At 30.3% G+C, this 27,820-nt stretch overlaps 1 protein-coding gene across 2 annotated transcripts; it reads right to left on the reverse strand.

Moving 5' to 3' along the window:
• LOC127705006 (copine-8-like) lies at window positions 1-27,599 on the reverse strand. Of its 2 annotated transcripts, none has more exons than XM_052209260.1 (20): window positions 27,454-27,599; window positions 25,644-25,731; window positions 24,989-25,092; window positions 23,951-23,990; window positions 20,912-20,988; window positions 19,969-20,000; window positions 18,377-18,405; window positions 17,681-17,784; window positions 16,963-17,067; window positions 16,329-16,370; window positions 15,525-15,600; window positions 14,334-14,387; window positions 13,241-13,302; window positions 11,529-11,684; window positions 10,231-10,303; window positions 7,991-8,118; window positions 5,639-5,741; window positions 3,625-3,682; window positions 2,811-2,884; window positions 1-2,491 (listed from the first exon to the last, which is right to left on the reverse strand). In XM_052209260.1, exons 1-20 carry the CDS (start codon window positions 27,534-27,536, stop codon window positions 2,330-2,332), a joined length of 1,650 nt encoding a protein of 549 aa, XP_052065220.1. In that variant the 5' UTR covers window positions 27,537-27,599; the 3' UTR covers window positions 1-2,329. The 2 variants fall into 2 exon arrangements, with proteins under 2 accessions (XP_052065220.1, XP_052065217.1); XM_052209257.1 differs by having other exon boundaries at window positions 11,529-11,687.
• Between the last annotated feature and the right edge of the window lie 221 nt (window positions 27,600-27,820).

The following is a 27,820-nucleotide window of genomic DNA, read 5'->3' on the forward strand; positions in this document are numbered from 1 at the left end:
TTTAAGATATTTAAATATTTATTGTAACATAAAAAAAATAATATTATGAAAAATGTAAAATTCTCTAACTTAAAATGAGGTTAAAACAACTTTTAAAATTATCAAAACTATTGTATACAATGTAACATGTACCAAGACATTTTTCTGAATAATAATGTAACGATATACAGTTGACTCTCGTTATCTCGAACACATTTAAGTTGAAAGTCTGGATAACTCGAACAGAGTGTTTGGACCCTCAACAGCAATAAGTTTACACATTTACTCCTTATACATGTATCTCGACATTTGCTTCATTCGAATTAATTTCTCTGGTCCCAAGCAATTCGACATAACGAGAGTTGACTGTACAGCATTACAGCAATCAATTGTGCTCACTTAAATCTTGCAAATGGTCTATTTGATTTAAAATTTTATGTAAAGCTTTTTTACAAAATATCAGCAGTTGAAAACAGAGAGCTTAGTTGAATTTAAGTTTCAGTCACTGAAGCAAGATATTTCATTTTGGCAATAGTATCAGCTGTTAATACATTGTCAATTTCAAATTGAGCAGATCAGTGGAAAAAAGTAATGCCTTTCATAGAAATGAATAAACAAGTGTATAAGGGTTCAAAGTAATTCATACATTTTATTCTTCATGCATCTGAACTACTCAGTGTTTGTATATCAATGAATCTAATTGAAGCAATAACAATGTACTAATGAGATGTAAAAATCTACCCTAATACTATACTTATATATCACATTTAATGAATAATAAAATTTGTTAATATAACTATAAGTAATAAAATAATACATAATTAATAATTTCACAAATATTCATTTATAAATTCATAAATCATATTGAATTAGAGAACTAACCAAGTCGGAACACATGTTTAGTTAATAAAACCCTGTTTTATTACATATGCATTGTATTGTATGTAATAACGTAAGATACATTTGAAAGACTACCCGTACTTAAAGAGAAGTCAAACTAGGTGTTTACTTCGTTTGTGATATATGACAATATTTGCTCTTACTAATGGTGGATTAGATGTTGTGGAAAGGATTCCTTATAAAGAAGCAAATATGGTTAATGAATAAACATTTTATTGTTTCTAATCTATTAGTTTCACTTTCACAAGTATGAATATGTGATTATTCTTTTTTTTTAAATCCTGGATGTTAAACTTCTAATAATTACCAACAACCTTAGGAGATTATATCTTTTTGCTTTAAATGGACTAACAAACAAAGCAAGAACAGCCTAACTGTTAATAAGTCAAATTTCAACAACTGTTCAAGTATCTTTCTAACTGTACACAAATTATTGAAAATGAAAAAAAATGTATTGGTAAAAAAAAAAAAAAAAAAATTTAAATAGAAAAAAATATTAACATTCTGCATCTCACTTTAAAGTTCTTGCAATTGAATGAATTTTATGTTTCTAATGTTAATGATTTCCTCATGCCTAAAGCTCATTTGCAAGGCTTGGTTGACTTGTCATTAAATAAAACCCAAATCAATCATTTACACAGAACAATAAAAGCACACTTATGACAGATAATTAAGGGTCAGTTGTTGAGCTCAAATAAATGTATAAATTTGGATACTGTATTCAATCTATAGAATTGTGGATTACATTGCACACCAGAAGAAGCAAAGGTCACTTTTTAATATGATGATATGCACTTAAAAGAATAATTAAATACAAAATACAAAATACACAAATTTGCTGTGACACTTCTGATTCAATATGGCACCTAGGACAACATCCTGATATAAAAACAAAATTACAAAAGAGAGATAGTTTCGTCAATTAAAGCAGTTTCTTATTCATCAATATTTCTAACCTTACATGAAACTAATTATTCTGTGTTGAATCTTTTTAATATCTTACAACATTTTCCTGCTTTTTTTTGTCTTTTTTAAATCATTCCAAGGGTTCTATTGTGAGACTTGTGAAAGTTTTTTCTACATCTTTCATCTGCCAAAGGTTATTGGTTTCACAACATTCTTGTGTGTGTAAAAACGATAATATCTAATAAATAGATATAAAAAGTAGAGCATTAAGATTTTCAGATCTTAATGAAAATGGTATCAATCAATAAAACATTAGAAAGTAGTAAGGACACAACAAAGGAACTGATGTGTCATTACAACTTTTTCATTTCTATGCTGAAGTAGGACACCCTTCATGCCTTCGGTATTCACCTCTTAGGAGTCTGACAAACCTTAACCACCAGGCGTTGATTTACCCTCTCTTAGCCCTAGCCTGAAAAACAAGGTTTTAAATCATAATTCTGGGAAAATGATGAACACATTAAGTCCATTAATTTAAAAATGTTTACATAGGTGGAGCTGTTGTTCTAGGTCTTGGTTTAACACCTCTTTTCTTCATGTACAGCAGAAACTGGTCAGGAATTTCAGCCAAAACTTCTTTAGCAAGAGCAGCCTGACTTGTGAGCATACTGGTACCATTTCTAATAAAGTCCCGGAAAGGAACAAACTAAAATAAATAAACAGTGAATAATTTTCATTTCTAATAAAAGTACTACAGGTAAAATACTTGATGAATTTCCGGGAAATTAACAGTGATCTTGAAATGCATGTAATACAATAAATACTAAAAATAATTCAAAAGTCACTATCTTTTTTAATCAGTTGTATGTCATAAAATTTCCTTGTTCTTTTATGAGGGTCTGGATGGGGTCCTTCATTTCTTTATTCTTGAATTTTTAGATCATTTTTCTCTATTCTTTATTTATCATGCCGATTATTCTCTATTCTTTATATGTTTTGCCTATTTTATTCTGCATAACATTTACCTGTACAATATCTCTATCAGCATACTGTCCATTATATGACACTCTTACATCATCACCATCCAATATGTTCATTGCTAGAATGTATAAAAGGGGAAATGCTAAGCTTGGATTCATAAAACAGAAGATTTTTAATATAAAAATAAGAAGATGTGGTATGATTACCAGAGACCAAATGACAAAGAAAGTTAACAACTACAGGTCACTGTATGCCTCAACAATTAGCAAAAACCATACTGCAAAAGCTAGGTTTTTATTAGGGCAAAAGTTCAGATCAAACTGAAAAAGGTTTTACAAGGTGTATATCAATAACAATCACATTTTCTCCAGTCTAAAAAAAATATCATTTAGTCAAAGTCATCCTTTTTTAGAGCAAGCTTTAAATAATCTGTGTACAAAATTTGTTTTGCTTCCTTATTTCATATTAGTAGTATACCTATATCATAGATTATTGACTGAGAGTAGAGGTTAAAATCTGCTCTATCACCCTCTCAGCTGTGTTAAAAAAAATATACTGAATGTTCTGAAGTAGTAAGCACATATTGACCCTGCTTTAAAATCATACCACATCTTTTATCTTATTTTCTTGGTTGTGTAATTTGTCTTTTGAATTATTGGTTTTTTGGTTTGCCAGTTTTTTATAGATCGATTCAATTGCACAATCATAAATGATTATCCCTTGTAAAAAAAACATTTGCAAGCTTGTGCAAAAAATATAATATTCTAATCACGACAATCTTCACCAAAAATCTAGGCCAATAACCTTCAATAATTGTTTTTAACAAAATATTGTTTTTAGAATTTTGGGTATATTTACCTTCAAAATCTGCATCTCCAACACCAACAATTATAATAGACATAGGTAATCTGGATGCCTGAAAAATAAATGTATATATATCATACTTATCTTTAATTCTAAATACGATAAATATTAGTACATATGATAATGCAACCCTGTATTCACTACACTCATAATAGGGTTAGGATTCTGTCTCATTACTTACAAGGAGGCTGCAGATTAAAAAAAATATCCTAACAGAATTAATGCCTTTAAACATTCATTCAAAAATTCAATGAAGCTCATATTATAAATTACGATTTTTATAATCTATATTTGTTAGAAACTTATATAAATGTGACAACAGAATTCATAAAACTGTTGATATTAAGAAGTATGTTGAGCAGGATCAGTTTTTTTTTTACTTCTTTATTTTTTTGGGGGGAAGGAGGGTTGCTTTGTCCTTAGTTTTCTGTATAGTGTTTTGCTGACTGTTGTTTTTCTTTTTTGCCATGGTGTCGTCTGCTTTTCTTTTTGGCCATGGTGTCGTCTGCTTTTCTTTTTAGCCATGGTGTCGTCTGCTTTTCTTTGACTCCTGGTTTGTGATTGCCCTATGGTATCTTGTGCCTCTTCTTTTACTTTTCAGTATGAATTAACTTTTGAGTAAAATAAACTTCCAAATTGATATTTCAATGGCAGTCCTTTTTTTCACATTGTTATTTAAAATGGATTTCTGTAAGTATGAATATGCAAGATTACAGGAATTACCAAAAATGTGGGACAGTACAATAGACCACACCAACCATCAACAACAGACTTCTCTGAGAAAACAGATAACAAACCATGACCTAAACATAGCCCAGTCATCAACCATCAACAACAGACTCATCTGAGATAACAGATAACAAACCATGACCTAAACATAGCCCAGTCATCAACCATCAACAACAGACTCATCTGAGAAAACTGATAACAACAATGACCTAAACATAGCCCAGTCATCAACCATCAACAACAGACTCATCTGAGAAAACAGATAACCAACCATGACCTAAACATAGCCCAGTCATCAACCATCAACAACAAACTCCTCAGAGAAAACAGATAACAAACCATGACCTAAACATAGCCCAGTCATCAACCATAAACAACAGACTCCTCAGAATAAACAGATAACAACAATGACCTAAACATAGCCCATTGACCAACCATCAACAAAAGACTCCACTGAGAAAACAGATAACAACAATGACCTAAACATAGCCCAGTCATCAACCATCAACAACAGACTCCTCTGAGAAAACAGATAACAAACCATAACCTAAACATAGCCCAGTCATCAACCATCAACAACAGACTCATCTGAGAAAACTGATAACAACAATGACCTAAACATAGCCCAGTCATCAACCATCAACAACAGACTCCTCTGAGAAAACAGATAACAAACCATGACCTAAACATAGCCCAGTCATCAACCATCAACAACTCCTCGGAGAAAACATAACAAACCATGACCTAAACATAGCCCAGTCATCAACCATCAACGACAGACTCCTCGGAGAAAACAGATAACAAACCATGACCTAAACATAGCCCAGTCATCAACCATCAACAACAGACTCCTTGGAGAAAACAGATAACAACAATGACCTAAACATAGCCCAGTGACCAACCATCAACAACAGACTCATCTGAGAAAACTGATAACAGCAATGACCTAAACATAGCCCAGTCACCAAACATCAACAACAGACTCCTCGGAGAAAACAAATAACAAACCATGACCTAAACATAGCCCAGATAGACTGACATGGTACAAGCACAAAATGTGGTGGGGTTAGACCAGTTTTATATGTACATACACCTCTCCTTTACCTTTTACATTGATTGATTGTTGGTGTTTAATGCCACTATCATCACACTTCTCAAGTTTTTATTAGTGGAGGATGCTGGAGTACCTAGAGAGATCCACCAACTTTCAGATGGAAAACTGGCATTACCAGTAATTGATTTTTTTCCTATTATTTGTAATTTTGTATATATGACTCACTTGTACAATGGCATTTTTAGTTTGTTCCATGTCAGTGATTACTCCATCTGTTATGATTAAAAGTACATGATAATTTGATCCGTCTTGCTGTTGTGCTGCAAAGCTGAAAGAAAATAAAACAAATTAATTTCATAAAAATCCAGTTGGTGTTTACCCGGTAGTATTTTAGGATATGACTTATCCATTTTCTAGATAGAGTAAGTCATTCTTTTGCTATAGGAAGCCATAAAAATCAACTAGATAAAACAAAGGGAATTACATATTTAAGCTCCTTTGAAAATTTTATTAAAAAACTGGTTTATAGGAGTTATGGATAAAAATGCCCCTTCATTAGTAAGAACGTCAAAGACCATGTTTGATATGGGAAGCACCTAAAATCCGAATAAAAGGGCGTGATCTCTGAAAGTTTCCTTGAAATCCATTTAATAGAGTAAAGAGAAATTACAGATACACATTGTTGACTGATTTTATAGGAGTAAGAGAAACAAAATGATCATCACCTTTATGTAGGTATGGCAAAGATCTCATTTTTCTATGGAAAACCCCAAAACCATTAAAAAACATAAAATAGGAAGTGCACAATGCAATCAGGTAATAAAAATACTCTGAACATTTTGTTGATGTAAATTCCTTGGTTACAGAGGAGTTGTAAACTAAGTGTCGAACTCCTTTTTATAGATTTGGCAAAGATCAATTTTGCTATCAAAACCCAAAAATCATTTAGATTAAATAACAAAATAGGAAGTGCACAATTGCATTGAATAAGAAAGAACCGAAAAAAGTATCCCTGAAACCAATCACTTCTGCTTCATGAGAAGATACAGATACAAAATGCCTGTCCCTTAGGCAAATATGGCAAAATTCATGTTTTACTTTTAGAAACTGTAAAAATCCATTGCCATTAGGTGATAAAGACTCTCTAAAGGTTTTACTGATATCAAGATGGTGGCTAAGACTCATACAAAATCACTACTTCCTTTTAGAAGACATTGTAAAGTCTAAGTAATGTAAAGGGAAACCCTTAAAATATTTGAATAAAAAAATTAAGGCAAAGTTTCATCATGCAATTTAGTACTTATGATTCCCTGAAAGTAATAATGCAATCTAGTCACTAATTTTGGAGGTGTTACAGATCACAATGCAAAATGGCAAACTTATGGACAACAAGCAATTATAAATTTTCAAATACAAAAGCTGTTATTTTTACTCACAATAGTTCATTTGACAGAAAAATGTTAAACATGAATTTCCACTATGCTTGTCACACCAGTAGTAATTCTTTTATATTAGTTAATGATTCAACAAATTTTGATCTTCCCTTTTGAATATTTTAATTATAGATATTGAGAAATTATATAAAACAACCTTTGCTCAAGAAATTTTGACACATGTTCTCTTATGTTATTTTAACTAAAATGATCCTGAAATTGGCTTTTTTTGGCATAAAAAAACCCTGAAAAACCCACTTCCGATGTCATTTAATGATTTACTAGTCAAATCATGTCATTAAGTCTAAAACTAATTCTGAAATTTCCTGAAAAGTTCAATTCTTAAGTTTTACTGTGCATTTATTCATTTTTGTGGGTACCAATTTTCATGGATTGAAGAATAAATTTATTTTTGAGGATTGTTGAATTTGTGTTTTTCACAAACTCTGCTAACAAGCCTATAGGAAATCAGTAATTTGTTGAACATATAAATTTGTCATTCAATTATTACCATAAAATTCATGAATGTATGTACCCCAAGAACATTAAAGAATCCAAAGTGTACAATTTTCCAATTTTGGTAAATTTGCTGTGTCAAATAAGCCTCAAAATGTACATGATTTTATCTTACAGTAATACATGAATTTTTTTGACTGGTTCAAAATTTAATAAAAGATCAGATTTTCCAGGGAGCGCTAACAAGACCAGACGGAAGCCCTGTATTTCTATGTCCCTAGCAATGCATTGTGCGGCGGACAAAAACTGTGATTTATAATGGGGAGAAAACAACTCATATCATTAAGTTTATGTTCTGTTAACTTACTAAATTTGTGATGTAGCAAGATAACAAGTGCATAGATCACATTTATCTGTTTATTTTCATATCTTATTTCAAAATTTAAACATTTCAGTTTTTTTTTCTTGTCACTTCATAATGCTTTTCCAAGTAATATCCTTACAAAATATGAGAACTTTGGCACAAACTGCCACTTTTTGTTGTTGCTAATTCTCAAAAAAACTGACTTAAAATAAGAACAATGTTTAAATTTTTATTCTTTTTTCAAGGTGGACTTACATCACCAGTACATTACTTATTATCACAAAAAATTGTTTGTTTGATGTGATTCGTACATATATTACTTACCCTGCAACCCTATTTATGACAGGAGAAAAGTTTGTTGGTCCATATAATTGTACATTTTTTAAGGAATGGTAATAAGCATCTAACACTCCCTTTATACCCTGACACTGAGAATCAGAAGGATTGAAATTCTGAAAAATAACAAAAAGAGAATTTCTATATAGTCTGGAAAGCATGCTGATAAAATACATTCCTAATTTAAAACATTTGACTGTAAATTTAGAATTCGATGAGTGCATTAAATTCTGCAGATCTTTGACAACAATAATGTTAGATGTATAAGTTGTACATACTAGAGGGTTATTGCGAACCAAATGAAAGTTTTCCACAGAGTCGTCTGCTCTTGACCAGGGTATTTAAACTTTTGTCTATTATCTTGTCCTATTGAATAAATACAATAGCTATTGTTCTCTGTGTAGTTTTTTCACTGGGACCTTTACATTTCTTCTAGGAGAAATCTATCACTCGCATTAACTGCATGCAATATTGTATTTAATCAATATCAATAATATATTTTCAATCTGTTCAATATAAACACTGATTTAATTGTAAAAAGTTTATTTCTGACAAAATTTTTAGTATTGTTCCAATGAATTTGCATGTTTTTGTTGTTGTTCAGTTATAGAATACATTTATCAAGACTTTAATTTAAAAACAATAATTTTCAAGTTTTTATTTGTCAAACACACAAGAAAAAGCAAATTCTAATAGGGAAAATATAAAAAAGGAGTAGGTCTGGTAAGGGCAGATTTTGGCCTCAAAATTCAGGTTCATCTGATGAAAGATTTTGGACACTTTGTAAACACTTAAGTGTCTACTTCAGTCGATTCAATTAGTTTATGTGAAAGATTTGAACTGATTTAGTCATTAAAGACGCTCAAATTCAAGCTTAAATATGAAAAATCTATCAAATATGCCATAATATGTCACTTTTCATATGGTTTTTGTCAAAAATGAAAGTTGCCGCATCCGTGTTCATTCTCAACCTTTATATATGTTATGAATTATCATCAAATACAACTTACATTTAAATATTAAGAATGAACACAAATGCGGCCACTTCCATTTCAGAAGGAAACCTTCTAAAAATTAACCAAAATGCTAAAATTTCGAAGATTTCAGTAATTTAGCATGACTTAATGATGCTAGTACCCGATACATGTGCATTGTATTGTCAAAAACAGCCCATATTTATGTAACAGAAGTATTCTTCTTTCCAATAAATAGCTAAAAATTTACATTTTAACAATTTTGTAAAACTGCTATATTTTGGGGCCAAAAAGAGGTCTTACTGGGCCTTCTCCTTTGTTCAGAAATCAACTTTTAATTTTTGAATTAGTGTTTATATTGAAACTATTAAAAATGAATTATTGATATTGAATAAATACAACACCACATACAGTTTTTTTAGTCCTTATTTAGTATTTGTACATGTATTTTCATTATTGACAGTTCATTTTTTTGTTCAGGTAAATTAATCAGTGAGGGATAGATTTCTCTTGGAAGAAATTTAAAGGTCCCATCAAATAAACTACACAGAGAACAATAGCTATTGTATTTATTAGATGGGACAAAAGAACTTACAAAAGTTTAAATCGACAGGTAACTTGCAGGTGAATCTGTGGAAAAGTATCATTGGGTTCACAATAAAAGCAAAAATTAAGATGTGCTTTGGATGCATGAAACTTATAGTGTTATTTTCATTTTCTAGCCCTTGGTCGATACCTCTGCTGGTAAACTGTTAGTCCCAGAGATAATCAGTCACTCAGTAGTCTAAGCTATGCGACTGTCATGATTTATAGCATACATTTCCGTTAAAAGAATTAAAAAATTGATAGAAAAATAAGGTTCCAACTCCCTCTGGCAAATTTGACTTTAGAAGGTTTTCAATATTCATTTTAGGTCATATAGCTTACCAAGTATTTATACATCCCTGGATTTCAAAATATTTAAAGTGTTATTTTTATGCCAGATCTCTAATCACTGTGATGTTTGTACCATCAACATTTTTTAGGTATACAAAAAAATTTCCAGCATTACAAGTTACTGGGCAATACTACATAAACTATAAAGCAATCCTTTAAAAGAAACAGTTATACTAAATATAAAAACCTCCATTTTGAATACCATAACATAAAATGACTTATTAACTCAAAATGATGATTAAATATTGCATTGGAAGAATTTTCAGAAGCATCTTTTTTGTTTTGTTTTAAGATATCTGTATAGAACATAAATCTTACCAAAGCAAAGTCGTGATGAACAGAATTATCACTCATTCTAGCACCAAATCCTAAGGCAGGAAATAATTTATCACTGAAAGGGAACAATAGTGTAAATGCCATGTGTTTATGTGGGAAATAACAATTAAAGGGGCATTAGCTACGATATATAGAAAAAAATAAAATATGTGATTTTTTTTGTTCAATTATTAATGAAAGTAAAATAGTGATATAATAATTCGCTTTTAGCAGCCAGTTTGGTACAGTTTTGTCAAAATAAGCAAAGAAACATCACTAATGAATTATTCACTTGCAAGTGAATAATTCGACCTCATTAAATCTGTGTTCATGTGAACTTCAATTGAACCCCTTACTTAGAGATGGGTTACGCATGAACTAGGCATGTTCAGCTATTAAAAAGAAAAGAATGTCAACATTGGAAGTGAAAAAAGGGTAAACCATTTGGTTGACTGATTCGATCTACAAAAACTCATTCTTATACAGGTAAAAACAAATATTAACATATTTTTTTAATCTATAATATGAAATCAAACAGACCTAGAAAAATCCAATTGCACGAGTTCGCTATCTATTTATATCTATGTTTATATCGGGTTATATGACCATCAGCAGTCTTCCGAGGTCACCTCGATGATTAATTAGATGGCGTCTAGACTAAAATACACACGAAATGCTGATACATATTATCGAAACCGTGCATCGTAAATACTTTATTTTAGACTTTTTATTATCTGGATATACGTTTTAGTATGTTATAATTAAATATGAGAATTTGATTCAAATCGGTAAACATGAATTTGACAGCTAATGCCCCTTTAATACATTGACATGTATTGAAATTGCATTATTTATATGAAATCAAACAATGTCAACAAAAAGTAGAGGTTAAAAAAATAGATATTTAACAAGTTTATTTAGGGATCTATATGTTAATAATGAAAGCATTGTGGTTGTCTTTCATGATTATTTTTTTTAATGGATAATAATTAAGTATTAAGTTTTAAAATTCAACATTGCCTGATCAAATTAAAACAAAAATAACATATTATTTTGTTTTCAACATTAAGATTAGAGGTTTTTATATGATAATAATGAACGAATTATTTCACTAAGTATCAATAAATTTACACCAACTTTATGAATAACTGTAATAAAAAGAACTATTTTTTGCTTTGTGATTATTGTCATGTTTTTTTTTTAAGAAATTTCAATGTTATGTGCATTAAATAATCCTCGCTTAACAGGATTTTTTTTTCTCGTATTGCCAACATTACAATATAGAACTTTAAAGTAAATACCTGTCATAGTCTTGAATTATCTCCCCTACAGCCATGATTGCAGCAGAATACTGATTAGGAGAACCATAAGGATTAAGATAATGTAGTGATGATGGATTACTTGGGTTTCCATTGGATGCAGTGAAATCTATAGCTACTGTGAAATTCATTTGTGTGCTGCTAAAAGAGAACATAACATGATCAAAACTTAAATCCTTATAACACAAGAGGCTCTCAAAGCCTGACTTGCTCACCTGTAATTCTTTGCTTAAATCTTTCATCAATGATTATTTTTGCCATTTACACTTTCTCTCTATCTATTATAATATTAAAGATTATAACCAAAAACAGTAAAATTTCATAAAAATAAACTATTTCGGACAGAAACCCTACAATGGGTGTTCCAATTGGTTTGAAAATTTCATAGCAGATAGATTTTGACTTATTCATCACTGTAACTCCATGTCACTTTTGCTCTAACTGCTTTAGTTTTTGAGATAAAAGCCAAAAACTGCATTTGACCCCTATGTTCTATTTTTAGCCATTTTTGTTAATGGATCAAAACTTTGGATACAATTTTTAAACCAGTTACCCTAAGGAACATTCAGTTAAAGTTTAGAAGTATTAGACCCAGTAGTTTCAGAGATGATATTTAAATGTTAGCAAACATGATGAACAAATTGTGTGAAATTGTCTTTAAAGGGTAATAACTCCATAAGGGGTCAATTTTGGTCATATTAACTTTTTCGTAGATCTTACTTTGCTGAACATTTTTGCTGTTTACAGTTTATCTTTATCTTCAATAATATTTAAGATAATAACCAAAAACTGCAATATTTCCTTAAAATTACATTTTGTGGCAGCAACCCAACAATGGGTTGTTCGGTTCGTCTGAAAATTTCAGGGCTGATAGATCTTGACCTATTGAACATTTTTACCCCAGTCAGATTTGCTTTAAATTCTTTTCTTTTTGAGATATAAGCCAAAAACAGCATTTAACCCCAATGTTCTATTTTTAGCCATGGCGGCCATGTTTGTTGATGGATCAAAACTTCGGATACAATTTATAAACTAGATACCCTAAGGAACATTCAGTTAAAGTTTGAAGGTATTTGGCTCATTAGTTTCAGAGGAGAAGATTCTTGAAATAGTTTACGTAGACAAGGACAGACGACGGACGCCAAGTGATAGCATAAGCCCGAAGGGCCCCGGTGAGCTAAAAAACTAAACATACATTAAGTATATATTTGGATTAAAGATTCAAACTTCCTGCACCTAATGCAAAACTGCAAAAAAAAGCCTCATTGTTAAATCTTGTCATTACTACATGTATTTAGATATGAGCCCAAGTCTTACCGCAAAAGATATATATTGCTTTAAACTATCTTATACAAAGACAATAACATGGGTCAGAATCTTTTTTGGGCTTTGGCTCATACGTAATTTTTCAAAAAACTTTGAGAAAAATTGCTAGCTTAGGTCAAATATGTCAAATTTGACATGTTTTCTTTGTCCTTTATTTACAGATTTCAGTCATTTTTTGCCAATGTTCTGACATGAAAATTTCATTAGACTTATGATCTTTACTCAAGTCTTTAATATAATTCCTTTTTTCCTTTGTAGAAATTTCTTTGAAGTTGTCTACAAAAGATATACATGTACCTTTCTTCCTATTTCTTTAATGAAATATTTCTGTAAGCAAAGTTTAAAAATATTGTACATTTTGGTCTTACCCTGTCTGGATGTAGTCTAAAAATGTATGTTGATATTCTATACTGTTTGACATTAGATACACCTAAAAGAAGAAAATTCAATATCCAACTAACAAAATTGTGGGTTTTTTCATGATTTTATGCAGTCAAGTTTAATTTTAATATCATATAATTACATTACATGTATGTTTTACGAGAATCTGTTAGTTTGATTTGCTAACAACAATCGCGTGCCATGCAAAAATTGACCTTCATATCAAAATGAAATGTTACATTCGTGATGACACGTGCTTCCACAAAAAAGTGCACAGGTAAATAAAAAAGAAAAACCTTAATAAATCTTTTTTTCATGGTCTTATGTTATAATAAGAAATGAATGCTTCTTTTTGTAATTTTATTGGGGTGTAAAAGTGTTGATCGTGCACACATTTTTAAAATTGAAGCGCTTTTGCGCTTTATACAAAATGTGCTTGGGTCAACACTTTTACACTTCAATAAAATTACAACAAGAAGCATTCATTTCTTAAATAATCATCTTCAGATGATACAGCATACTAATACTATCTAAATTATCAAAGCCTATCATTAAAGTTTTGTTTTAATTGCCATAGAATGATGAAAATTTAAAGAAAATAGTTTCAATTTTTAACCCTATCTAAAATAATAGTGATCTATATATCTTAAGAATTTTGATTGTATATACCAATAATTATCTTTAAAAAAATATTAATTATCAATTTTAGTGTCTATCAACATAATAAACAACTGTGTAAACCACATTCAATGGTAAGGTTCTTATTCTACATCATGGAATTATACTTTTCTTATGGATAATAATCAAAACACTTATTTTAATTCTTGCTACTAATTGTCTATTACAACATGTACAGGAATTTTATCAATTCTCACATTATTGTAGTTGTCAAAGATTGGCAATAATAGATGCACACATTAAATTCTGAATTTACAGTTGTTGTACCTTCTGTCTGCCTGAACGTTTCAATTTTAGCAGCTATCAGAATTTTTTCCTAAAATTCCATGTAGCAAATTCAAAAAGTTAAATTGATCACTGGCAAATAACCAAAGATATGATATCAATATTGTTTCTACATACCTGTCCCGAGTCTACATACTTTTTCTTTTTTTCTTTCTTTTTGGGATTTACAAGCTGTCAAAAAAGTGAACAAAACTGAAAAATGACTATAGTAACTGTTATTGCATACACATTAAATAACAGAAAATAACAAAACAAGAAACAAAAGAACTTCTTTATACCCAGTGAATACATTTATAGATGTCAATAAATACAGGACAACCACAGACGTTAATGACAGTAATTACCTATTAAAGACAGCACATTTTCACAAAAATTTGTTTTTTTAAATAACATGTAAAAAAATATATACTGGAAATTGCAAAAAAAAAAATCCAGAATGTAAGTTAGGAATATATATAACACAGCTTCTGTAAACTTTTGAACATTTGGTAAATTTCAGTGGTATATAATCAGGGAAGGATCCAGTTTGTGAGGAAAGGGGGCTTATTTGTCTTTAATTCTAATGCAATTCGTTTTTGGAATGATAATTTTCATTGGATGTTGACAAATATTTTGAAGGGTTAGATTCCACATTCTACCAGTCTGTAACTAAGGAAAGCCACCATTTTTTTTAAATGTAATTTCTCAAAAAACAAACAAAAAAAATCACATTTTGTGCCTAAAAATCTTCTTTTTGTCAATATTTAAACTATTCAGAAGCATACGCAAAGTATAAATACATCTAGTATTTATGCTTGTCATTGGGAGTATACTTATGACGTCACATTGTTTAGATGCCAAAGAAAATGTAACATTTTCATGGCCTTTTTCATTTATGGCATTTTAAAGCCAAAATATTTACTAAAATGAAATTTATTTTAATATGTGGCATTAGAATGGAGATAACTGTATTGCATACACAACGCTAGGTAAACTCAATTTGCGACAGGAAAATCTACGCTTCACGAAGACCAAGCTTAAAATACAATACAGTTATCTCCAATTTTAAGAAGACAATTGTTTATGACATTTTGTGCCAAGAAAAAAACTTTTTTTTCAAATCAAAATGCAAGCAGGGGTAGGGGATAAACTCTATATTCAAATATCTATCATGCATCTAACTCTTCATATATTTTGAACTTACATACTGTTTAGCCGTAGCCTGGTATGAAAATATATAACAGCCTTTGTGGATTTTTACGTCATTTTTTTTCTGTACAACTTATGAACAATTTCAATTTCCTACTATTATCAATTATTAGTACCTACACTATACTGATTACTGGATCCTGGTCCTCTACTGATTTCGCTTATTGTTGTGGTAAATTCTCCAATCAGATCAACACTGTAAAGAAGAAATATATTCATACATAAAAAAAACATGGCTGCTTCCAGAAGACAGTTATTAAGCTGATTAAAGATTTCTTCCATTACACAGAGGCTAATATAAATCTTTAATCACAAAAGTTTCATCAGACACACTGTCATTTATTCAGATTTGTGGTAATTTTTCAAAAGTTGAAACTATGTTCATAAATTCCAAAAGGGACATTGGGTATCTTATGATTTTATTCATTCTAAGCTAGAGGTTTTCATGTATTTTAGGTTATCATTAAATTCAGTCTCTTTGGAATATTTACACAGGCTTGTTTTTCAATACTCTGCTTATTTGTGGAGTAAAGCATGTAAAACAAAAGTATGTTCCAAGGGGATGAACAATATGTTTCATTTTAATGTGCTGTTTATCTCATATGTTTGGAAGGATATAGACTTTGAATAACTTAAATATATGTTGAAACATTGGTAGAATAAAAATGATTTCTGAAATGTGAAACAGCTGTTACAGAAAAAAAATAATGAGGGAGTGGGGGAGATTTTCTTTGATAAAAGAATTCATAGAAATGTTTTCCAAATACTATTTTCTAATTTGTTCTAGACCCAATAACCTTTTGAAATTTATATGTAAATATCTTGAAAAGCCCAATCTCAACTTTTAGTAACATACATATTCAAAAACTATGGCAGAAGACCTTTCAAATGCTATATTTGTTACAATATAGTGACTTTATTTACCTGCCATCACTGTTCCAGTCATTACATACAACCTTGATTACCCTGGAAAGATATCAAAGGAACAATTAAACAAATGCATTTACAGGAAATACAGCAATTGCACAGTCCTGCTGTAAATCTTTTATTAAAATGATTGCCTATCTATACATATTTCTAACATATATTTCTGAATCAAAAACTGACATAATTTCATTGGCACCATTTTTGGACGCGTTAGTGGTCTCATTTTAACTTTTGCATCAACTTAGACAGTTCAGTTTATGAACATGAGCACCGGAGAACACTAAGTTTTTTTAATTGGTTCATGTTTAGTCTTTCATTTTCTACGTAGTGTTTTATAGGCTCTTGTTTGTCTTTTCGTCACTTTTTCTCTTTTGCCATGATGTTTCAATTTATAAATTTTACTGCCACTTTTTTAAACAACTTTATACATTTTTCATAGTTCTTCATACATAATTGTAGTACCATAGCCATAAATAAAAATGTTTTTGGATGTAAAATTCTAAAATTCTAAAATTATCACCTGTAGAATTTAGAATAATTCTAAAATTAAAATGTTAATAACTTATGAAGAATAGATGTCTTGCAAACAACTGACAATTTCTCTATAATGAAAGAAACCAAAAATGCATACCTTGCATGGTCTCCATTACATAATGTCTTCACTGGTACAGTAAATGGCTGCCATGTTGGGTTTAATGAGTTTTTAATAACCTCTGTACGATGAACAACAGTGAAACTACAACAGTAGATTAAAGTACCAACATATTACAAGAAAAACAAATTGTTCTGAGCTAACAGCCTCCTTATGCATACTAAAAATCAGTTAAAAGAATTTTTCTGTTAGAAAATTTATACTGTAAAACAAAGAAAAGTTGTGAATATAGTTTTGAATACATCATTTTATATAAATTGTGTCCTGTGAATATCAAATTTAAATGAGCATTAAAAGGAGACTACAGTATGAAATAGTACATTTTTACTGGTAAGGGTCATTCAAATTATACATTAAACATCTGAAAAAGACATACAGGAATAATTTTTATGCATGACTACCTTTTAAAATTCTATTAATAAGGCAAATAAAATAATACCTGTGTTTCCACTAGCATGCTGAACAAAAATTAGGATCAGAAAGAAGGTGTATAATAGAAAAAAAAATCTTTCAGGTACCGGTAGTCCATAAAAATTAGGGTCAGTCAGGTTAATAGCGGAAACACATTTACATTTAATTAACATTAAAAATAACTTTTAGATAATTTTTCAAATGACTCATTTCAATTGCATTACATTCAAAATCAAATGGATCATTACAAGACTACCGTAATATTCTTATCTAACTAAAACCATACCTGCCATCTTCATTTGATCTTTGAAATTCTAAGTAGGGGTCCGATTTTCCAAAGAAATCTTTTTTATCTAATTTGTTAGCTTTAAACTGTAGTGTGATGATTTCCTGTAAAATTCAACAGATTTGCAATATATAAAACTTGTCAATAGAAAGCACATACTTCTTATCAAATGTATGTTCGGTATGTGTGCTATGACCAGAAAAAGCTAATAAAAACTATTTTGGAAGTAAGTTAATGTATGCACTGTCATCAGTATTTCTCTTTCATCCAGTCATTCTGTGTTAAACAATAACTAACATTATGTCAATTAGTAGATCTGATATTGACAATATTATGGGGTAATTGCACTAACATTGAGGAATATTGTCCACAGCAGTATATTACAATACAAGTGCTTGCAAGTGCAATATGATATACTGCAAGGGACAATATTCCTCAATATTAGTGCAATAACCTTGTTTAATCTACAACATGTATCAAATATAACAGCAACATTGATGATACCTTGTCTAATTCCTGCAGCTCTGATACCTACAGTAAGGACACAATGCCCATTTTTGCTTTCTTGTTTATATCCTGTTGCTTGCATGCAAATATCATTTTTCCAAACTATAGATAATTTCATAAGATTTATGGCTGTCAATTTGCCAGAGTCTACACAGCATTTTTATGAATATCCTATATGCTAAAACTCACTTTGCAGTTGCTCATTTCTTCTGCTCGAACTGAAAATAAAAAATAAATAAATGAAGAATATGTTCATGGGACACAGATGATGCCCCTGCTTGCATGGAACCTTATAAATGGGCATAAATTATGAATGGTAATAGTGACGCCACCCAAATTTGAACTTGATCTGTATTTTGTGGCAATAAGCATTTTTTTTATTATAATTTTCATAACATTTGGTTGAGGCAAACTAAAGTTAGAGAACAGAAACGAATTTTGGGATGTACGTACGGATGGACAAACAGACAAGGGTAACACTTAATGCCCACTCCGGTGACGGTGGGGCATAAAAACCCAATAGCACATGTACTGTCAAGTTGAAAATTTTAGCAAAGTTTTTTCCCCCATTTATTTCCAGATTAAGGATAAATTGCCAAAAATAACCCCTTTTGGTAAATTTTATGATTATGGAAGATCAGAATCAGGGATAAGAAAAATATGAAAATGAAACCTTGAGAACAGGTTTGGTCCTAGCAACAGTAAAATTTAAACTCCACGAAAATAAACCCACTTACAGAGAGTTTAATCATGGCATTTCATGTTCTGTCGAGTTTACCAGACCTGAAAAGAACCCCCCCCCCCCCAAAAAAAAAAAAACCCACATTTGCCATAACTTATTACTAGTAAAGGCTTTTACATGTTCATTACTGCAATAATGTTTCTCAACATTTCTGTTGTATTTTTGATGCTTAAAATGTCTGTGTAACTACTGAAATATTTAAATCACAAACACTGAGACTGAGATAATGGTCAAATGAAACCTGTCAATTGCACACATACTTCTTATAATTCATAAAATATCATTAACTTATCATTTACATTTTTGAGATATAGAACTAAATCACACAAATTAAACCTGACCAGTGGATCATTGAGGGTAACATGCTACACAGACTGAATCATTGGTGGTAACATGCTACACAGACTGAATCATTGATGGTAACATGCTACACAGACTAAATCATTAGTGGTAACATGCTACACAGACTGAATCATTGATGGTAACATGCTACACAGACTAAATCATTGGTGGTAACATGCTACACAGACTGAATCATTGGGGTAACATGCTACAATACTGAATCATTGGTGGTAACATGCTACACAGACTGAATCATTGGGGTAACATGCTACAATACTGAATCATTGGTGGTAACATGCTACACAGACTGAATCATTGGGGGTTACATGCTACACAGACATAATCATTGGGGGTAACATGCTACACAGACTGAATGATTGCTAGTAACATGCTACACAAACTGAATCATTAGTTTTAACCTGCTTCACAGATTGAATCATTGGTGGTCACATGCTACACAAACTGAATCATTGGGGGTAACATGCTACACAGTCTTAATCATTGTAAGATGGTATAAAAAGCAAATCATTGCTGGTAACATAATATACAGTCTGAATAAATACTGATAATCATGATAAAATGCTAATAAAAAATCCTGAAACATGCCTCACTTACAGAATGGATAACAAACAAGTTACTCATACACATAAATTATTTGTGACATGTAATTTAAAATCACAATAATAAATCTACTTACTGATAATGTCTCCATTCTTTGCTACTGGTCCCCTATAAAATATGAATGATATATTTCAATAACTAAAATTACAAGAAATATTAAGGTCTGACTATTCTTAAATGTGCTCTTGTGTTCTGAGACAACAGTTTTTTTCTAAACAGATTCTCTTTACATGCAAAATAGGAAAATGTTTCAATAGGTAAATATGTGTTTCAGTAGTAACTATTTAAATCAGTACCATAGCATGTCCTATTCTAATCTGTGTTATCTTATTAAAGGAGCAATACAATTTTGTCACAGGATATTCAAACCTTTTTAATTTATATTTATTTGACTTTTATGTTTACTGTTTTACATAATTTTTAGCAATTTAGGAAGAGAACAATATTTCAAGAATACCAAAACACTACTTAGTATGACAAATAGGGCATATATTATGTTTGAAATCGCAATGCAGAGATTGAAATGGGACCACATACCAAATATTAGAGTTCCTCTTAATAAATACACCAAATAAGTAAACTTACATCAATGCAAGTCCTTTCCAAATCACTTACATACAACTACTGTGGATTCATTTATTTTAGTGGGTATCAATTTTCGTGGATTGAGGAACACTTACATTTTCTTGGATATTTGATTTCGTGGTTTTGCCAATCTCTGCATACAAAGCCAAGTTAACATTTGTAATTCATTGAACATTTGAATTCGTGGTTCACCTGTACCCACGAAACCCACGAAAATTGGTATCCAACGAATAATAATGAATCCACAGTATATTAAATGGCAGTCTCAATGATATGTTGTATACATTTGAGATGCATAAATACTAATGTAACATTATATGAAATAGACCTTATAAGAAAACTTATTGTTAGGTAATGACTACACCGTTTAAGTATAGTAACACATATGTTCTTTGGTGCAACTAGTTATAGTAAATTAACATTGTATTGCTCACTTAAGTGGTCTCTTCATAACACCATTTGGTGATCCAACAATTTCTCCCAATGTCACTTCTAATCTTCCAATAAAATCCTAAAAATAAATGACATCATTATTGTAACCTCCACTTGCCAAGTTTTGTTTAGTTCAGCATAATTAACCTTTCAAACAATCTCTAATGTAATGCCCTACATATTATCATATTATCATATTAATATATTGACCCAAATTGCATCCTCATCCAAGCATCTCTGATGAGAGGGATGAGTAGCATTATATGAAAAAGCCGGAAGGCTTTTAGTATTATTCACAATTGGGGAAAAAATGTTACAACTAAGAATTAATTGAAACTATAATCAAAATATGGTTTTAATAAATGAGTTAACAGTAGATTTTGTTGTGCCATCTGGTTTTCAACATGCCCTTAATATATCAGTTGCTTTGCAATTCTGAGTGTTGAACTAAATACACCAGTTTCACATTTAACTGCGCATGTCTAATCTAATTAGCCAAACTATGAAATCATGCGATAATTTCATAGAGTTCATCAACTGGGGCTAACGGTTGATAAGCAGTGACCATGCAGACATGGAAAAAAAATCATCTGATTAAATGTTTGCATTTACATGTCAAAGCAACATGAGCATCATTTGAATCAAAATATAAAAATTATATTGACGAGACAACTTTATTAACAATGACACATTTAAAGATTTTAAAACAGACTACTGCTGTGTTGTTGGTTGCGGTAATATACGATCTGATATGCCGCCTGGTTTTAATTGTACCTTTAATTGTCACAAATTCACCCTGAGGTCGTTCACTTAACGAGAAGAATAAATTATATAAATAAGCGGGGCTCACTTCATCTACATAGTATTAGGTCATAAATTAAGAAGTCAATTAACACTTTAGCCATATGGAATCCTCGTTTTACCTTGTACAATCTCACCAGGTGACAACTGATAAAAACGTACCCTTATCTATACATAGTTACTGATAAAGGGCGACTATTTGATTGATTTATTCAACTTTTGTACACAATTATTTCCTGCATCCTGCAGATTATTCTTTTCCATCCTGCCTGGTCATACTTATTTATTTTTTAACTCCTACTAGAATAATAATTTTCTAAACCTCCCCCCTAAAAATCAAATGGTCATCCCCTTATACAGATATTTAAAATGTTAACCCTAGTACCTAATTTATACTTATTAATCATGGCCAGTACGGACCTTAATGCCACTGGGAATATTTTAATAAATTAGGAGGGTGGTCATTCAGCAATTTGATCTTTTTTTATGGCAAAGCGTGGTAAATATAGGATACTCAATTAATTTTAATGGCATGAAAAATGATAAAGTTGAAAATATGTAGAAAATTACTCTGGTTGCTGGGACTGAAGCTCTGCATAGACGAAGTCGATCATGAACATAGCTTAGAAATTAAAATGGTATTGAATGCATTGTGCTATAGTCTGATGTTTGAAATTAAAGATAAACCTGTATTTCTGATACGTATTTTAAAACTGCTTTTATATCTCTCTTCATTATCATGGCCGTTTAAAATATCACTGACGCAGAAATATTTGAAACAAATGTACATCCAAATAAGAGGATGTGGTATGAGTGCCAATGAGACAACTCTCAATCCAAGTCACAATGTATAAGAAGTTATCAATTATAGGTCACAGTACGGTCTTCAACACGGAGCCGAGGCCCTGTCTACTACATGTCAATTTTTCTGTTGGTATTCTGAAAGCATTTTATAAGAGCTATATCTTCCACCATTTTATTTTGAAATTCTATCATTCATTTTACCTTCAAATATTCATATAATGATACCTTAAAATTTTCTCTGTATAGTCCATACAAAATGTTTCATATTTTTACAGTCTGTAGCTTAAAAACGATTCTCGGTGACCTATCATTGTGTTTTTCATATTTTTAACATATCACAATATATACTACATCTTTGACAAAGGATATAAGGACAAGTTCTATCAATTTTGGTTTACACTTCCATACTACTATTAGTGGAAATTTCGATTATTTAGTAATGCCGTTAACTTGTCCTTGTACCCATAAAATTTCACTTGAAAGTCACCATAATATTAACCTGTTTTTTTTTAAAGAAAATTAAAAGTTCGAATCTATGATACTAAACCTATATGTAGGCCGTAACCCCTTTACATGCATGTCACAAGCCGAAGATGCAAAAAAATATTTCAGAAAAACTGCGAATTGATACTGGAACAGAACTGAAATTAAATGTATTTTATTTTTATCAAATACTTTTTTCTTTTCAAGAAAAATCAAACTGATATACTGCAATGTACATAGCACAGTAGGCAAAAGAAAGCAATTACAAGATTGATACTTTTTTAAAAACCATTTTACTAATATTAAAACACAACTGTTAGCAACAAGATGACTTATTTTCTGGTTTGAATTGTTTTGTGTTGGTACCTTTTAGAGCTTACTATTCGGTATGGATTTTTTCATTGTCGATGGCTGTATGGTGATATATAGTTGCTTTCATCTGTCATTTGGGTCTGGTGGATAGTTGTCTCGTTTGCAATCATACCACATCTTTTTTATTTTAAATTTGTAAATCAAATAAACGATTATTAATATCTTAAACTTAAATAATCTCAAGCATACACCATGAGAGAGAGATGTGTATTATCAGTTGATTTATTATTGTGTTGCTAAATATCAGAGTCAATTTGATGTAGCCCCCTGTCACGTATGATATCGTTAATTATCGTGGGATTTAAACTCAAATGCGCATAGGATTTCTAGATCAGCATTGATAAGTCGCTTATGTGAAACTGGTCTATTTTCCATATCAAACACTACTGCTATTATTATAGATAATAAATTGAAATTGTTAAATTTCATTAACTATGTTGATATTGATTGTCACTTGCTTAATGTTCAGTGTCAAATATTTGATGCATACATAGCCCGAATCATTGCAGGTAAGATTTGAGCTTTATGTAACAACTGTCAAATGTATTTTCCAAAGTGTTCATAATTTTTTTAAAACTTACATGTGCATCTAGTCTAGCTGTTTTAGAATCTACATCATATCTACAAAGAATGAAAATTTCATAAATGTATACACCAAGTATTTTTTTACAATATATATCAATGATTTATACTGATTTATTGCTGGTTACTTCATGTCTCATTATTAGGATTATGAAAGCTCACAAAGCTCTGAGTATATACTGCCAAAATGGAGGTAGCTTACTCCAGTATTAACTAGAATTGTCAAAATAATATAAGATTGTATTTTGCAAGTTAACCTCATCTATTTATGTAGCACTATAAAGTACAACAGACAAACGAACAGCCCATTGCAATCCCTGAATTTCATATACTTCCTTTTGGAGGAAGTAAATGTACCTATCATACAGATTTTGACAACAATGTTTAGTATGGCCATTCATTTTACAGTGCAAAAAAATAATATTTTGGGGAATAAATTTCTAAATTAATTTTAGACATAGACATTTAGATTAAAAATTTCATTCACAAGGTTTTTCTATTTCATTTTGTCTCATTTTGCATTGTCTTACTTCATTTTTTTTGGAATTTTGTTGTATATTTATTTTTCTAGTCAACATCCATTTTCTGTGAAAAGAAAACCAATACATCTACTATACAAATCAAATGTATTTAAAATTACACCAAAAATATTTTTCATTTAACAAAGTTCCAAAGTGATAGAAGTAGAAATGGTTCCTGAAGTCATTAATCAAGAAATGTATATCCATTATCTATAAAAAGTTACCAATACTATGCCATGTACAGAAATCAGATGTTAATAGATGATGAGCAATCCATGTTTGTTTTGGTGACTGATTGATTGGTGTTTGTTTTGTTTGTATAAAAAAAAATGTTTGTAGTAGACATGTATAATAATCAAATTAAACAAATAATTGGGGACATCTTCTACAAAACTGTTTCATCGAAAAACCAAACACCCATTATTTCTTTTTAATAAATTATACATTGGGACTACATGAAACCCTCCCACAGCTCTCCTTAACCAGCTTACTGGGACAACATGAATATTTTCTTACACTTCAAACTTTAGTTTTTGACTTTCCTCAAAAAAATAATTCATCACAAACTTCTTCACAAAATCTGGATTCAAGTTATCCTGAATAACCTCTGATCTTCCAAACTGAAATGGATAGAAAAACACAAAATACAATGAAGTTCGCTCTCAAAAAATTTTCCATTGAATTTTTTTTGGGGATAGTTTAAAATAACAAAATCAGCATTTCTTCCTGTTATTAATGCACTAAAAACTAACCATGAGCAAAAGTTGATACATTGAAAAGTGAGGTCATGTATATCAAGGCAAAATAATTTAACAGCAAACCATATACATGTATTATCTTATTTTGGAAAATAAATATATATATTACCAGTATTTACTATTGATCTCTCATGCTTTTCTTACACTTTTCTTGATTTTGACATATGAAAACTATCAAATCAATATTGAAAGAAATAATGGCCAGAATAAGAATGATAGATGGTATGATTTCATAGCAACAGAAATATTATTTCAAATTTGCTTATTTGTTATGCTTATGGTAAGCAATCTTTGACACAGTGCTGTATTTCACATGTATTGTTTTTTTTTTAATATTTAGTCATGACTTTGATAAAAAATATTTGCCAATACTGTTACTTTTATACTGTGAGTATCAATCATAACAAACTTACTTCATAGTACTGATCAGATTTTAGATCTTTACTAAATACCACAACCATTGGATCTGACTTTGACAGCACATCACAATCTCTCAAACCCCTGAAAAAGAGTATTGCATAATGAAGAAAGAAGAAAAAAACAGCTCTTGTAGACTCAATAAAACTGTAGCTGTAGCATTGACTACTTTTGATGTTTTTTTTCCACCCTCAGTGGTATATATACATTTATACATTGTATTGTCAAGATTGATCCAGGTGATGATGTCAGAAGAAGGAAAAGCTACAATACTCATGAATCCAGGTCCGTTCGCCCAAAAACATGTTCACCCACTTTCATACCCTTTTTATTGGTTTTGTGTTAAATAATTTTTCAATGGTTTTTTGGTTAGTGTATTGCTATAAATATTTTTTTTTGTTCATTGTTTCAAAATGAGGTGACTTTCTAAAAACGAATTTGTGTTGAATAATTTTTTAATCTAGTTTTGGTTATTGCATTGCTAAGTTTTGGTTATTGTATTGCTATAAATAAGTTTTTTTTCATTGTTTCAATATAAAATGACGTTTTTTTGTGTTGAATATATTTTTAATCGTGTTTTGGTTAGTGTAATATTGTTATAAAAAGTTTTCATTGTTTCAAAATAAAGTGACTTTCTTAAAAGTTTTTTTGTGATGAATATTTTTTTGATGTTGAAATACCAATCCGCTATTAAACTCAACAACAATAACATTTTGAATCTTCATTGTTTTTACTCATACCAAGCTAAATACAAATGTACATGTACATGCTAACTACATGCTGAATTTACATCAAAGCTAGTTAAAACAACAATCATGATTTTCAAACACATATCAATAACACCAAGTTTAGCTGTGTAAACACCATATTAACAGTAATCAAACATAATTAACATATAATAATTAATCATCAAATCAATTTAAAAAAATTTTTCATTTTAAAATTTCTGAATTTTTATTTATGAAAATAAAGATATTTTGATACATTTGTATATTAAAATATCTAAAAAAAAACATCTAATATATAATTCATCAGGTATTTGAATAAATAAAAAGGGTGCAAACGAGAAGGGTGCGAACGGACCCAGGGGGTGAACATGTGGGGTGCGAACATGTAGGGTGCAAACGTGTATTGGGCGCGAACGGACCCGATACCACTCTAGTTCTGTCATTAAGTGGTATAAGTGTTATATTATATAAGGATGTAAATAAATATTACATGTACAAATGTAAGTATAGAAATGGTCAAAGTACATTTCCTGACATGTTTATTACAGCAAATCATGGAAATTTTGTTTGAGTTTCACACCAGTCACCTTGACATTTATCAAACATTTGGCTAATAACGGTGTTAAATAGAGTATTCTGATATAGCTCAAAACTAAAAACTTATATCATTTTATTTAACTGGAATGCATGATATTGGTTTGACCAGTTTGGTATGATGACCTTTTGACCACGGTAAGTGACAAAAATGGCAATTTCTTCACAGTAACAAAGGCAGCAACTGCCTTTGAAACAGCCCCTAAAATTAATGAAAGGACTGATATGAGTATTTTTATGTATTTTGGTACCACGCCCTTCTAAGCATCTTGCTCCAGAACAGATTTTTACGTATATTGCAAGCAATTGGCATGTATGTTTAGCATAACAACTGATAGTTGGTTCAACATAATTTTATTCTGAAACTTTCAACAGAGCTGGACAAAAGCCGTAGAAAATGGGAAAGTATATAAAAACTTCCATATATGTTTATGTCCAAAATGTGTCCTTTTTCCTTACCAATAACCTTCATTACCATGATTACCTGCATGAAACACTGATTTCTACTTGAGATGATGGAACTGCTGATGAGCCGGCCTGAAATTGTTGTCCTGTTGGGTATGCCATCGCGTATTTTTTTTTTAAGGTGTATTTTGAAATTTTCTAGTTTAATTTTGTAAACAGGAAGTACAAGATTCTAAATTTAGCTGTGGTCGGTTGGATATGTATTTCCGAATATACAATTTATAACGTTTCCTATTTTAAAATGATTAATAGATAATATATTTTATTTGGTTATTATTTTTTATATAATTAATCTTTTACCCGAAAAAAATTATCATGATTCATCTAATTATAATTAACGAATTTAAAAAAAAACAACATTTTTTTTTCATTGATATAAGTGACTG

The sequence above is a fragment of the Mytilus californianus genome, unplaced genomic scaffold (assembly GCF_021869535.1).
Source record: "Mytilus californianus isolate M0D057914Y unplaced genomic scaffold, xbMytCali1.0.p SCAF_1, whole genome shotgun sequence".
NCBI classification, from domain to species: Eukaryota; Metazoa; Mollusca; class Bivalvia; order Mytilida; family Mytilidae; genus Mytilus; species Mytilus californianus.

Excerpts from the sequence above, each read along its gene's own strand:
- LOC127705006 (XM_052209257.1), bottom strand. The coding sequence starts at position 27,536 with ATGGCATACCCAACAGGACAACAATTTCAGGCCGGCTCATCAGCAGTT. Across the intron at positions 20,989-23,950 it reads CAGCTAGACTAGATGCACAT|GATTTTATTGGAAGATTAGA; the intron begins GTAAGTTTTAAA and ends ATTTATTTTTAG. Across the intron at positions 18,406-19,968 it reads AAAGAATGGAGACATTATCA|TTCGAGCAGAAGAAATGAGC; the intron begins GTAAGTAGATTT and ends TTTTATTTTCAG.